This window comes from Schistocerca cancellata, chromosome 5 (genome assembly GCF_023864275.1).
Source record: "Schistocerca cancellata isolate TAMUIC-IGC-003103 chromosome 5, iqSchCanc2.1, whole genome shotgun sequence".
In the NCBI taxonomy this organism is placed as follows: Eukaryota; Metazoa; Arthropoda; class Insecta; order Orthoptera; family Acrididae; genus Schistocerca; species Schistocerca cancellata.
This window is the reverse complement of record NC_064630.1, coordinates 329211767-329226030: the sequence shown is the minus strand read 5'-3', so window position 1 is coordinate 329226030 and position 14264 is coordinate 329211767. Positions and strand designations below refer to the sequence as shown.

The following is a 14264-nucleotide window of genomic DNA, read 5'->3' as shown; positions in this document are numbered from 1 at the left end:
GGGAGCAATATACTGCTTGACTCTTCGGTGAAGGTATGTTCTCGAAACTTTGACAAAAGCCCGTACTGAGCTACTGAGCGTCTCTCCTGCAGAGTCTTCCACTGGAGTTTATCTATCATCTCCGTAACGCTTTTGCGATTACTAAATGATCCTGTAACGAAGCGCGCTGCTCTCCGTTGGATCTTCTCTATGTCTTGTATCAACCCTATCTGGTATGGATCCCACACTGCTGAGCAGTATTCAAGCAGTGGGCGAACAAGCGTACTGTAACCTACTTCCTTTGTTTTCGGATTGCATTTCCTTAGGATTCTTCCAATGAATCTCAGTCTGGCATCTACTTTACCGACAATCAACTTTATATGATCATTCCATTTTAAATCACTCCTAATGCGTACTCCCAGATAATTTATGGTATTAACTGCTTCCAGTTGCTGACCTGCTATTTTGTAGCTAAATGATAAAGGATCTATCTTTCTGTGTATCCGCAGCACATTACACTTGTCTACATTGAGATTCAATTGCTATTCCCTGCACCATGCGTCAATTCGCTGCAGATCCTCCTGCATTTCAGTACAATTTTCCATTGTTACAACCTCTTGATACACCACAGCATCATCTGCAAAAAGCCTCAGTGAACTTCCGATGTCATCCACCAGGTCATTTATGTATATTGTGAATAGCAACGGTCCTATGACACTCCCCTGCGGCACACCTGAAATCACTCTTACTTCGGAAGACTTCTCTCCATTGAGAATAACATGCTGTGTCCTGTTATCTAGGAACTCTTCAATCCAATCACACAATTGGTCTGATAGTCCATATGCTCTTACTTTGTTCATTAAACAACTGTGGGGAACTGTATCGAACGCCTTGCGGAAGTCAAGAAACACGGCATCTACCTGTGAACCCGTGTCTATGGCCCTGTGAGTCTCGTGGACGAATAGCGCGAGCTGGGTTTCACATGACCGTCTTTTTCGAAACCCATGCTGATTCCTACAGAGTAGATTTCTCGTCTCCAGAAAAGTCATTATACTCGAACACAATACGTGTTCCAAAATTCTACAACTGATCGACGTTAGAGATATAGGTCTATAGTTCTGCACATCTGTTCGACGTCCCTTCTTGAAAATGGGGATGACCTGTGCCCTTTTCCAATCCTTTGGAACGCTACGCTCTTCTAGAGACCTACGGTACACCGCTGCAAGAAGGGGAGCAAGTTCCTTCGCGTACTCTGTGTAAAATTGAACTGGTATCCCATCAGGTCCAGAGGCCTTTCCTCTTTTGAGCGATTTTAATTGTTTCTCTATCCCTCTGTCGTCTATTTCGATATCTACCATTTTGTCATTTGTGCGACAATCTAGAGAAGGAACTACAGTGCAATCTTCCTCTGTGAAACAACTTTGGAAAAAGACATTTAGTATTTCAGCCTTTAGTCTGTCATCCTCTGTTTCAGTACCATTTTGGTCACAGAGTGTCTGGACATTTTGTTTTGCTCCACCTACCGCTTTGACATAAGACCAAAATTTCTTAGGATTTTCTGCCAAGTCAGTACATAGAACTTTACTTTCGAATTCATTGAACATTACAAACTGCTTAAAATGAAATTTGAGGTTATGTCAAGTAAAAATGTGTACAAATGTTGCTGCTTGTGAACCCCTTTCTTAATGGCAAAAAAATGATAGCACTCCAGAATATAAGGCAAGTGAAACAGATTTTATCAAGCACCAGGGTAAATTTTTGAGATAACAAGTTTCAGCATAAAGACTGCATTATTGGTAAAATATGTAAACTCTCACTTCCATACAATGACACCAAATCAAAACAAATGGGTAAGCTTGTACATGCAGATTTGTGCAGTAAAATGCAAGAAGACTATGTGGGTGGAATGACATATTTCTTGGTGTTGAAGGATGGCTATAGTCACTGGAGAATGGTGTATTTCATCGAAAATAAATCAGACACAGCTGAATGTTTGCGAAATTTCTTTAAAGTGAGAGAGAAGCATTTTTACAGAGATATACAGGTAATGGATTCAAGTTATGTAACCAAGAGGTTAAGAATCTGACTTACCAGTGTGTCATTTTGCATCAGAAAAACAATGGCATACAGTCCACAGGAAGATGGAGTCACTGAAAGGGACAACAGAACTGTTATCGAGTTAGTCACAACATGTTTGCATGCAAGTGGACTGCCAACAAAAATGTGGACAGAAGTTGCGAATTATGCAGTATTCCCACTCAACTGCACAGCAACACGTAAAGAAAGGGGAGTTGTGCCACGTGAGCTGTGGCTGGGGAAGAAACTTCCATGGAGGAAGCTTCCAGGTGCTGGAACTCTTGTTTCACAGCAGTTTTATGCAATTTTGGTCTCTAGCCAATGAACACAGATCCACATATATTTACCAATCAGGAAACAAATAATGCATGAATCTGGCAGACAGTACATGTGGATGATGGTGTGACTGCTGCTAAGGATCCTGCTATCATTTAACATCTTGCTGAGTGTGCTAAGGGAGACAGTTTAACATCACATCCAGAAAACTGGGTACAAACTTAGGACTGCAGGCAGAATAGTTGGCCAGATGGTTCTATTTTTCTACATCAAGTGGCCTTTGCATGAAGAGTCTACACTGCATCAGGATAGAGGATACTAACCCTGTAACAGTAACTGCAGACCATCATCATCAGATGTGTGCTGACATGCATAAAAATGGATAGAAGGACATGTACAGTGTTCCTTAAAGGCAAGTTGTGGGTAGTAGTCTGATGTATTTGTTGATAGGAACACAGCTGGACATTACTTTCACAGTTAACAGTGACAGTCTGCATCTTGAGAAGACACTGAGAAACCATTGGAATTCTGTGAACAGGATCCTGAAATATGTTAAAAGCACTATGGACCACGGATTTTGATTTTTCTTCAAAACAGGAAAAATCACCTTCATGCCTACAGTGATGCAGACAATGCTGATGATGTGGAAATTAGGAAATCCACAACCAGTACATTCTTAAAGCTCGGTGAATCCACTATTACATGGGCTTCAACGAAGCAGAGAGTGGTTGTGCTTTCTACAACTGAGGTGGAATACTCTGCAGTCAGTCAGACAGTGAGAGAAATTGTATGGGTGAAACGTTTGTTCATAGACTTGGCTTTGTTCAGCAACATAAAAACAATGCTGAACACTGACAATTTAAGCAATGTGAAATTTATTAAAAATCTAGAGTTTAATCAGAGAAGTATGCATATTGGTGTACATTATCATTTTTCGCACAATAAATACATGAAGAATGAGTTTGTGGTGGAACATATTCCATCCACAGTGAAGCAGGCTGATTTACTAACCAAGCCATTACCAAAGGTGGTGCTTCAGATGCAGATGAAGATGCTGAACATCTGAAGCATTCAGGACATTCATGAGACTTCTGAACACTTAATAATACATTTGGGTCATCTCTAAGAGGAAGTGTTAGAAAATGTGCAAAAGAAAGACCAATTTATTTGTTATAGATGTTAGAAACTTGGTGATTTATTTTTCCTGATTCTCAAGAATCTTTCTGTGTGCATTTGCTTTGCAGTCCAGTATCTTTGTTTTTTCTGTTGTACACATCAGATCATTTTGAATGTCATGTGTGTAACTGTGTAGCAAATGAAATCAAAGTTTATCATGTTCAATGTGTTATTTGTTAACTCAGAAATAATTAGTTCCAACAAGAATTACAAAGTCTACTGAACAAGATGAGTACAAAACATAGTACTGTAGACAATAACCTAGCAGTAGGAGATAAATAGCATCTATAACTAAGCAAGCTGCAGTGTTTCAGAATACTGGTATCTCTGCTAATTTCACTGGTTCTCATTCCTGATGAGCTGTTGAGACCTAAGGAAAACAGTGAAAGAATATATTATTGCTTTTGTCTTTTGCTTCTAGGATATGCTGGTGAGCCACTGCCAGTTAAATTAAACTTACGTAAGGAGTAGTCAATTATGAAAAATGATACAGAAGGAAAAAAGTAATAAACTGTTTACTATTTTAAAAGTAATAGCTATAACTGTTAATACATTTATACCACTGTGTAGTCGAATTAAGTTGGGTGATGCTGGGGGGAATTAGATTAGGAAATGAGACACTTAAAGTAGTAAAGGAGTTTTGCTATTTTGGGAGCAAAATAACTGATGATGGTCGAAGTAGAGAGGATATAAAATGTAGACTGGCAATGACAAGGAAAGCATTTCTGAAGAAGAGAAATTTGTTAACATTGAGTATAGGTTTAAGTGTCAGGAAGTCGTTTCTGAAAGTATTTGTATGGAGTGTAGCCATGTATGGAAGTGAAACGTGGACGATAAATAGTTTGGACAAGAAGAGAATAGAAGCTTTCAAAATGTGGCGCTACAGAAGAATGCTGAAGATTAGATGGGTAGATCACATAACTAATGAGGAAGTATTGAATAGGATTGGGGAGAAGAGAAGTTTGTGGCACAACTTGACAAGAAGAAGGGATCGGTTGGTAGGACATGTTCTGAGACATCGAGGGATCACCAATTTAGTATTGGAGGGCAGCGTGGAGGGTAAAAATCATAGAGGGAGACCAAGAGATGAATACACTAAGTAGATTCAGAAGGATTTAAGTTGCACTAGTCACTTGGAGATGAAGAGGCTTGCACAGGATAGAGTAGCATGGAGAGCTGCGTCAAACCAATCTCAGGACTGAAGACCACAACAACAACAACCACTGTGAGACAAGATGGTCAGTGTCTTTACAGAAAAATGTTTGCAGTTACCTATGGCACCATGACAGTATACAGGTGTGTACGTTTTCATACAAAGAAAATCAATGGCCACCAACATCTTTCTTTAGGGCTCAAAACACGTGAAAATCACATGGGGAATGATCAGGATTGTATAGAAGATGTGTTAGTGCTTCCCAGTGAAACGTCTAAACTGTAATTGAAACAACAGATACACCTGTTCGGAAAAGTCATTATGACCTTTTTTCTTTGACTGCAAGGGCTCACTGCCCATTGACTTTCTGGAATACAGTGAAACAATTAACACAAAGCGATACACACTTGTAAAAACTGAAGCGTGCCATCAAGTCCAAACACCCAGGAATGTTGATGGACAGCTCCATTCCGTTGCAAGATAATGACCACCCACATGTTACCAAGGTTGTTTCAACTACATATTACTAAGATGGTATCTGTTCTTTCGGACATGTCCAAAAGAACAGACACCATCGGTGACCAAGCAGCTCGTTAGAATGAAATTACAATGAAATGAACACCCTTAGCTGCTTACAGTCGTTGACATACGTCAATGGGGACATATGAAAATGTGTGCCCCGACCGGGACTCGAACCCGGGATCTCCTGCTTACATGGCAGACGCACGCTCTATCCATCTGAGCCACAGAGGATAGCGTGACTGCAGAGATTTACCTCTGGCACGTCTCCTGCGAAACCCACATTCTCAACGTATTGTCCTGTACTACATTCGTAGTATACTCATTACTCGCGGCGCATTGCCGATTCCCGTACGAGTTCGGGCACTGTTTGTGCATTCGCACAGAAGAAGAAGATGGTCAAGTGGCCGGTGAGCTTTAACTACATATTACGCTGCATTAGTTTCACTGGGAAGATCTTACACATCCTCCAAACAGCCGCAATCTCTCCCCATGCAATTTCCATATTTTTGGAGCCCTGAAGAAAGACAACTGTGGCTGTCAATTTGCTTCAAATAAAGGGGTACACACCTGGGTTCAATCATGGTTCCATAGGCAACCGCAAAAATTTTTCTGTAAAGTTAATGACCATCTTCTCTCACAGTGGAATACAAATATTAACAGTTCTGGCAATTACTTTTGAAATAATAAATAGTTTACTTACTTTTCTCCATCTGTCTGATTATCATCTGATTGACACGGAGATCTTCCACAATAACTTCTTCAAAATGCTTTTAATATTATCAAGGAAATGTGTGTTATAGTTTAATCTTTCCAAGTTTATCTCCTTTCCTTATAGCTCAAAGTAAAGCAAAGCCAAACAAAAAAGACATACAATATTCTGCAGCTGCTACTGCTTTAGAGGCAGAGCAGAATCTTACCTCTACTCACCAGTGCCAGTTATTAACATTTGTTGCATCTGCTCGTTGCTCAACAATCCAACGAGTGTCACCCTCACCCCACTTAGCCATTTCTGAGAATATACAATAACAATACAAAGATTAATATACAGAATATTTCATCTACAGACAAGAAGGCTCATTACACTGAAAAGCAAGTTACACAATCATGTAACATTAATTACAATCACAACTGGAAAGTAAAATATGTCAACTCAACGAATGGGTCTATCAATAAAATTTATCAGATATAAACTGAAAGTCATTTATGTTATACCAGAAGAGCATAAGATAACAAATTATGTAATTCTACAAGCGAAGTATAGCACAAGGTATGTTTGACACAGAAGAACATTCTAAGCTTTTAATTGAAGGATATATGCTAAAAAGTTGGAGAGGCAGAAAAATTAAGTAATTATACACACTACAACTAATAAAAAGTAAGGGTCATTCCATGTAAGCTCACAGATATTCTGGTGGATTTAAGGTGACTCTTTCAGAATTTAGACATGTTTGGTACATGGATACCAACATGTCTTAAAGTAAAACTGACAAATAAGTGCTGTCCTAACTCTAAAGATATTTGATAAATTCAGGTTTGAAGACTTACCTTTAGAGATTTACCACCTAGTAATAAGTTACCTCAATTTTTATGCACCTATTATGTAGACCACTAAGCTAATGCAATGTATAAAAAGTAGGATACATTATTCAGATTTTTTTATGAAAAATGTTGAAAAAAAAAAAAACATCTTTTCCATGCTGTGTTTTAAATCCATGATTTTTTACAAAAGTGTAACTTTGCACAGAGAAATAGTACGGACCTCAACTTGTCGAATGTAACCCTTTAAACATAGTATTAAGCATAAATAACAATGAAAAGAATTTCGTATTGCATTTAATATTTCTTACCTTCACTTAAAGATGACTCCAACGAAACAGTGGAAAATCAAGGCAAATTTGACAACTTCAGAGTCCTGGGGAGAGGGTAGGGGATGGGGGGGGGGCAAGGTTGGTATGTAGAAAATTGAATCTCAACCTGATTTTTAGCTTAAATGCTTACATGCCTGATAGTAATTTTAGGTGCAAAGAAGAATATCCTAACTCACACAATTAATTGACAAAGAAGAAAATTAAATTTCCACTCGCACATACCATCCATATCCAACACTACACGAAATTGGTAAATAAAAACTGAGTGTATTCTTTGAAAAATTGTTTCTAAAATATTTGTGGTTGACCTGCAGGTCAGAACTGTAACAGGTGAGAGTTGAAAATAATTATCAATCATTTTGCTTAGGTATAAGCTGTATTTCAATGTCATGTTTCTTGAGTGTGAAGACTTACAAGAGACAATTTGGGTGCACAAATGTGGCACTGAAGCCATATTCTGTTAACATAAATTAAAAATGCAACTTCAATGAAGTAAAAGAAAGGATGAAGCAATAATGAGAGAAATAAATGATTTCCTATACATACAATTGTATATATCAATGTAAAAATTGTGCAAAGAACAGTTTCATAAACAAATTCAAGTATAAAGAAGGAAATTGTATTTTTAAAACTCTTCCACTTTGCATACAACATAGTTTTCCTTAATGCCTTGATCAAAAACTTAACACTGAGATGCAATTTATTCATAGTACTTATTGTCATATTTATACAACCGTGTACTGTGACTTTATAATTATGGGACATCTACTTTGTATAACACTGCAGAAGGTGATCCAAACTGAATATTTCCTAACGGGGCATGAAAGAAACTGTGATTCAGCAGGAGATGTGCAATTAATCTCATTGTCTTCAAATTCACGTGACACCTGAGAAATGTGTCCTCTGTATCAGTTTTAATCGTGTTTGAAGACCAGACAGTGCCGCAATTGCATTTGTTTCAACAAAGCACTTTCACAAGTTGCCACAACAACAGTTGTCCTATTTGCATGTGGTAAAAGTTTTTTTTCATTAGAAAGGTATTACAAATGCATGGTGCGATCATGTTCCTGGACCATCCCTCACTAAATTGTATCTGTATTCCAAGAAACCTTCATACCATTTGATCTCCTGAGAAGAAACAGACAACAAGTTAATATTCGGTATATTGTGGAGAATTCTGTGTACAACTCTTTAAGATTAGGCCTAACTAAAAGAAGTTTTTGCTGAATGTGAACCTTCTTGTCATCTACCATGATGAAAACAAGATCTTTCCTACCTCTACAAAGACTATAATAACTTCCATTTTCATTTGTTTCACAGTTTCAGATAACATCTTTTGACCAATCCTGTGTTCCGGAGAAGCAATCACATCACTATTATCTTTTTTTGCTGTGCGTACCATCTGCTCTGTGACACCAAAAGTAGCTGCTGCTCTGACAATGCTTCATTAACACTACGACCACCGAGTGGTCAATTTGACCACTTTTTATATTTTAACATGTTATTATTCAGTCAATTTCTAATCTATGCTGCTGTGAGTTAATGACTTTTCCTAAATGTTTATATAGATCATATAAATAGTGCAATATTTATTTTATCTTCATTAGTTTTCTTTGAATGACCACTTATACTTAAAACTGCCGAGTGGTCACTTTGACCACATTACATGTATATTTGAAAACCGATTATTTAAATATTGTTGTGCATCACTGCCCGGATTTATTCTTAGCACTCATCAACAATGTACTAAATATTTTGGTTACTGAAGTTTATTCGCATTGTTTGAATTTAAAAGCTCAACAATGCAATATGTCATTTATTGTTTGTTATTGGGTTTCATATAAACAAGACTGATTATTTGAGTACTGGTCTCAGAGCAGTAGACATGGCTCAGATGTCACAGCGATACAAACCACGGCCACTTTCAGATGAAGAAATTGTCATACTTTTGTATGAATCGGATGCTGAAAATGATTCTGAAGTTGAGGACCTTGTGGAAGATTCTACAGATGAAGATTACCAAACTGTCGCTAATGTGGAGAGTGACAGCTCTGAGACTGAAGATGAAGGTAATTTACATTCACTTATATTATTATTATTATTGTTATTATTATTATTGTTACTATATGAATAATGTTCACTATTATAATAGAGCTGACACTTCTACTGCTACTTCTGTTACTGCTATTTTATTGTGTGGTACGTTATCTTTATAATGAGTTGTTGCTTTCTAATTGTCTCTTTCTTCACGCAGTTCACATGTGACTGCTGATAATTTTTTCACTATGGACACACCTGGGGAGAGACTGGATAAAGAGAAAACTAGTCTTGTCGGCACTATCAACCGTGCAAGAAAATAAATTCCAAACACTACAAAAAAATTGAAAACTCCTCTTTATACATCTGTTCTATTGAAAAGGGAAGGTGGTACTCTGACTGTTTACCAAGGTAAAAAGAACAAAAATGTTCTCCTGTATAGCACCATGCACACAGATGTTGAAATACAAAATAATTCGAAACACCTTCCCGAAACAGTGAGCTTCTACAATAGCACAAAATGTCTTGGACCAGATGACAAGGAAATATTCTGTCTGCTCTGGTACTCGTCGATGGCCTGTGCACGTATTTCACAATATCCTTGATTTAGCAGCCATCAGCACATGGATCATTTTCAAGCTAGTGACAGGGATCAAAATAAGTAGGAGGAATTTCATCCTAAATCTAGCAGAGGAATTGTGTAGAGCCTATATGGAAACCAGAAATCAGGAAAGGATGCCAAGGGATGCAAAAGAAAAGGAAGAAAAGGACAATGATGATCAAGAAAGAGAAGAAGCGGAAATTCCTGCGAAAGTAAGAAAATTATGCCAAACGAGGAAATGCAGAAACAAGACAAATGAAGTGTGCAGTAAATGCAAGAGATATGTTTGCCATGTGCATATAAAGTAATAAAGACAGTAGTTTGTAATGCTTGTAAGTAGGTTTAGGTCATATTTTATGATTGGTCTTTCTCTTAACATATTCATGGGTACTTAGTTTCTCTAGTAAGATTAATTTATATTAATTTTAAAACTACTGCAATACAATTAGTATGGATGCAGATAAATATTGTGAACTATGTTCTTTAATATTAGTAATATTATGTTCCCATTGTTGTTGTAAAATACAATGATACTGTTATTAAACATAATTAAAGTGATACATTGTTATCAAGGTCATTAATATTTACATTAAACAGCACAGCATGTACTTACAAAGAAAGTGGTCACTTTGACCACATCAGCAGTTCTAAGTATAGTACTAGTTCCAGCAGTTCTAGTGTTAAGGTGAAGTAACAGTTAAAACTTTAATCTGTTCACTGTGAGCTGAAATCCTACATTTTCAAGTGAGGAGCTCCATTACACTGGAAAAATGTCTGCACTGTTCACATGGGCACCCACAAAATACAAGGTTTTAATATGTTCTTTGTCTCTTTGCATGAAAACAAATGGTATTAAGGTTTCTAGAAACACAGGTACAATTCAGTGAGGAATGATCCAGGAACATGATCGCACCATGCATTTCTAATAACTCCTACTAACATCTTTCTAACGAAGAGACTTTAGACACATGCAAATAGGACCACTGTTGCTATGGCAGCTTGTGAAAATGTTTTGTCGAAGCAGATGCAAATGGGGCAGTGTATGGCATTCAAACATGACGAAAAATGGTACACAGGACTCAGTCCTCAGGTATCACATAAATTTGAAGATGAGGTTAATTGCACACCCACTGTTGAATCACTATTCCTTTCATGACCCAGTAAGAAAGATGGTGTTGGCACCCCCTTATACAGTGTTATATGTAAAGTGAATGTCCCATAATTACAAAGCCACATTGCACAGCTGTATAAATGTGACAATAAGTACTATGAAAAAATTGTATCTCACCTTTAAGTTCACATATCACATTTTTTGATCGAGGTGTTAAGGAAAACTATGTTGTGTGAAAGGTGGAAGAGTCTTAAAAATACAATTTCCTTCTTTATACTTGAATTTGTTTATGAAACTGTTCTTTGCAGAATTTTTATGTTGATATATACAGTTATATATATAAGAAATTATTTATTTCTCTCATTGTTGCCTGCATATTTACTTTAAGTTCACTGTAGTTGCCTTTTTAAATTATATTATCAGAATAAGAATTTAGTACCACATTTGTGCACACAAATTGTCTCTTGTAAGTCTTTACACTCAAAAAACATAACAGTGAAATACTGCTTATACCTTAAGTAAAATGACTGATAATTGTTATCGGCTCTTACCTGCAGATCAACCACAAATATTTTAGGAACAAATTTTCAAAGAACACACTCAGTTTTTATTTACCAATTCCCTGTAGTGTTGGATGTGGATGGTATATGTGAGTGGCATTTTCATTTTATTCTTTGCCAATTGACAAAGTGAGTTAGGATATTCTTCTTTGCCATGCATGAAAGCATTTAAGCAAACAATCATTTTGAGGTTCAATTTTCTGTGTACCATCCCCCCCCCCCCCCCCCCCCACACACACACACACAAGACTCCTAAGTTCTCAAATTTTATTCGCTTTTCCATTGGAGTCATGTTTAGGTGAAGGTAAGAACTATTAATTGAAATGCCAAATGCTTTTCATTGTTATTTATATTTAATGCTACGTCTACAGGGTTACAGTGCACAAGCTGAGGTCTGTACTGTTTCCCTGTACAAAGTTATATTTTGTTTTTCAACATTTTTCATAAAAAATCTGCATGAAGTATCCTACTTTTTTATATCTTATATGAACCTAGTGGCCTACATAATGGATGGATAAATAAAAATGAGGTCTATTGTTACTGAATAGTAGGTCCCTGAAAATACCGAAATTGGTGCCTGACTAATGACACACTTGAGCTTTAAAACATGAATTAACCATAAATCTTTATAGTTTTAGGGCAGCGCTATTTGTCAGTTTTGCTGCACTGCACACTTCAGTTCTAAAAGTCACCTTAACATCCCTTGTGAGATTACACGAAATGACCTGTGAACGTGGATGTTTGCTACGTGAATCTACCATGTACCAGTACGTAATGACTGAAGTGCGAAACTGACAAGGGTTGATAATAGTATGAGGATGAAAATTTTAGTTAGTTACTATAGTCATTTTCCTCAATTACATCACATTGTAGTATTTCTGGAATTAAATTACTGGCAAGTTAATCAGATACGGCTACAGTACTGGTACACCAGCTGGTTCATGGCTCACAAGTGTGACTTTTTTTCATTACGTGCAGCCACAATTTATTTATTGTGTAGATGTACACTTACAATACAACACGCAATGTTCTACGTGGGAACTAGAACTTCGCACACAGGCTCCCTAGTCCTCAGATCTGATCGCTAACATTCGTCAGTAGTCGGGAAACTTCGTACCGTATTGATTTCCTGAAGCTCGTTGCCGGCTGTGCAGCGTACTGTTAGCTGATGTAAACTGCATTGTCGGTCATCTGTACTGCAGTTGTCTGTCTTTTGTTGCATTATTTTCATTATAATTTTTTCGAAAATGAATGGTGATTCTGATGAAGCCGGTTTTCAGGAACTCGTGGAAGCTCAAGACACAGATTTATATTACCTGCAATGCACACTTCCCTGCACTTCGTGACCCAAAGCTCTGTGCAGCCCACGCTAGTTAGGTGCCAGGTTACAGTTCGCGAGTAATATTCGCCTATAATTTAAATTAATTGTCCTCCCAGTTTCGCTACCAATTAGATGCATTTGCCAAATCAAACAACAGAAGAAACGAAAGCATTTAAACTACAGATGCCAAAACTGGTGCAAACTTATTTGGTTAACATCAGATATTGATTGGGATGTTGCATAAAACAAGAGCGTCATTCATTCGGCCTAAAGCTGACAATACCACTCACCCATTCAGTAATTCCTTTTTAATGAACTGCCATCTGATCAATACGTTCCACTAGCACTTCCAGCGAGCTATTCCCACCCGTCTGCCTCACAATGTGAACTGCTGTTTGTTCTCAGTGCTCCCAACGGTATCCATGGATAGTGGAAACATCATCTAATTGTCTCGTGATTCAAAATCGATGACGTCAGAACCAATCAAACAGCAACTTCAGAATGATGTCACATATTTTTGCATCAACTTTATTGTAGCGTTTTGTCACTAGAGGCAGTTCCGTTGGTTTTAGGAGTAGCTCTCCAGCTATGGTAATCTTGTCGTCCTACCGTCACGGCTAATACTAAAGCCCCGACGTTATTCCCGCATACTAGCTTGTGTGCTTGGTATTTTTGAGAGCGTCAGATGATAAATCAAGTTTCTGCTTTCTTAGTCCTGTAAACAGCTGTTGAAGTACCACACTCTTATATTTGCTGTAATAAAAATTATTTTTGTTTTAAATTCTAACAATACGCAGCCTTATTTCTGATTGGATGATTGTCATTCATAAGCAGTAAATCATCAGCGTAATAAACTTCGTTACCGGTATTTAACTTTATTTCGACGGCACTAACTGATAAAAGTTATTGCGACATGTACCGTATTATCGTTAACCATTTACGAGAAACGTGGTCTCTCAGACTCATCGCCAATTTCAAAGATCAAGCGTGGTGGCACTGCAAAATATCATGGTCTGCCTTTGTCAGCATTTTCGTCTGAATGCTTGCTGCGTGTAAAGCAACATTCAACATTTGAGTTTGACTATCAGTCTAGCGATGATATATATTGTTTAGAGCTGAGCACATTGGGTGCCTGAATACTGACATTTATTTATATGTCCATGAGATTTTGCAGGTACATAGACTGTACAGTAAGATGTTTGAGCCGCGCTGAGTAGCCGCGCGGTTTGAGTTGCAATATCACGGATTCTGATAAGCGAAGAATAAAATGTGAACGACTACGACATTTTTGATAATTTTGATGATAATAGTGATTTTATGGTAGCTGATAGTCACTATGGGACAGAGAGTGATATTGGTGTACTTCACTAGCATTACTAGTTCTTTACACTTGATTGGAAGAAGAGCCTCGTGTGATCTGTACCTTAAATTGTTCGCCATAGCAAACACAGTATTTTTATGACAAAAATAATTTCAAGCGGGAATGTTCTGAGCCTATTAAGCAAGAAAAACATCTCAGTATTACATTTTGAAAGGAGAAATGCTTGGACTAACAACCAAAATTCGAATTTTGGGGCAAAAGTG

The 14264-nt window shown here is 37.4% G+C and overlaps 1 protein-coding gene across 1 annotated transcript in view; it reads right to left on the bottom strand.

Annotated features, from left to right (window-relative positions):
- LOC126187746 (activator of 90 kDa heat shock protein ATPase homolog 1-like) overlaps positions 1-12465 on the bottom strand; it is a 110358-nt gene extending 97893 nt beyond the window's left edge. Inside the window, exons 1-2 of the mRNA XM_049928998.1 lie at positions 12372-12465; positions 6110-6191 (exon numbers count right to left, since the gene is read on the bottom strand). Of these exons, the coding sequence (XP_049784955.1) occupies positions 6110-6189 (80 nt within the window). The 5' untranslated portion in view covers positions 6190-6191; positions 12372-12465. The remainder of the gene's footprint in view (positions 1-6109; positions 6192-12371) is intronic.
- Between the last annotated feature and the right edge of the window lie 1799 nt (positions 12466-14264).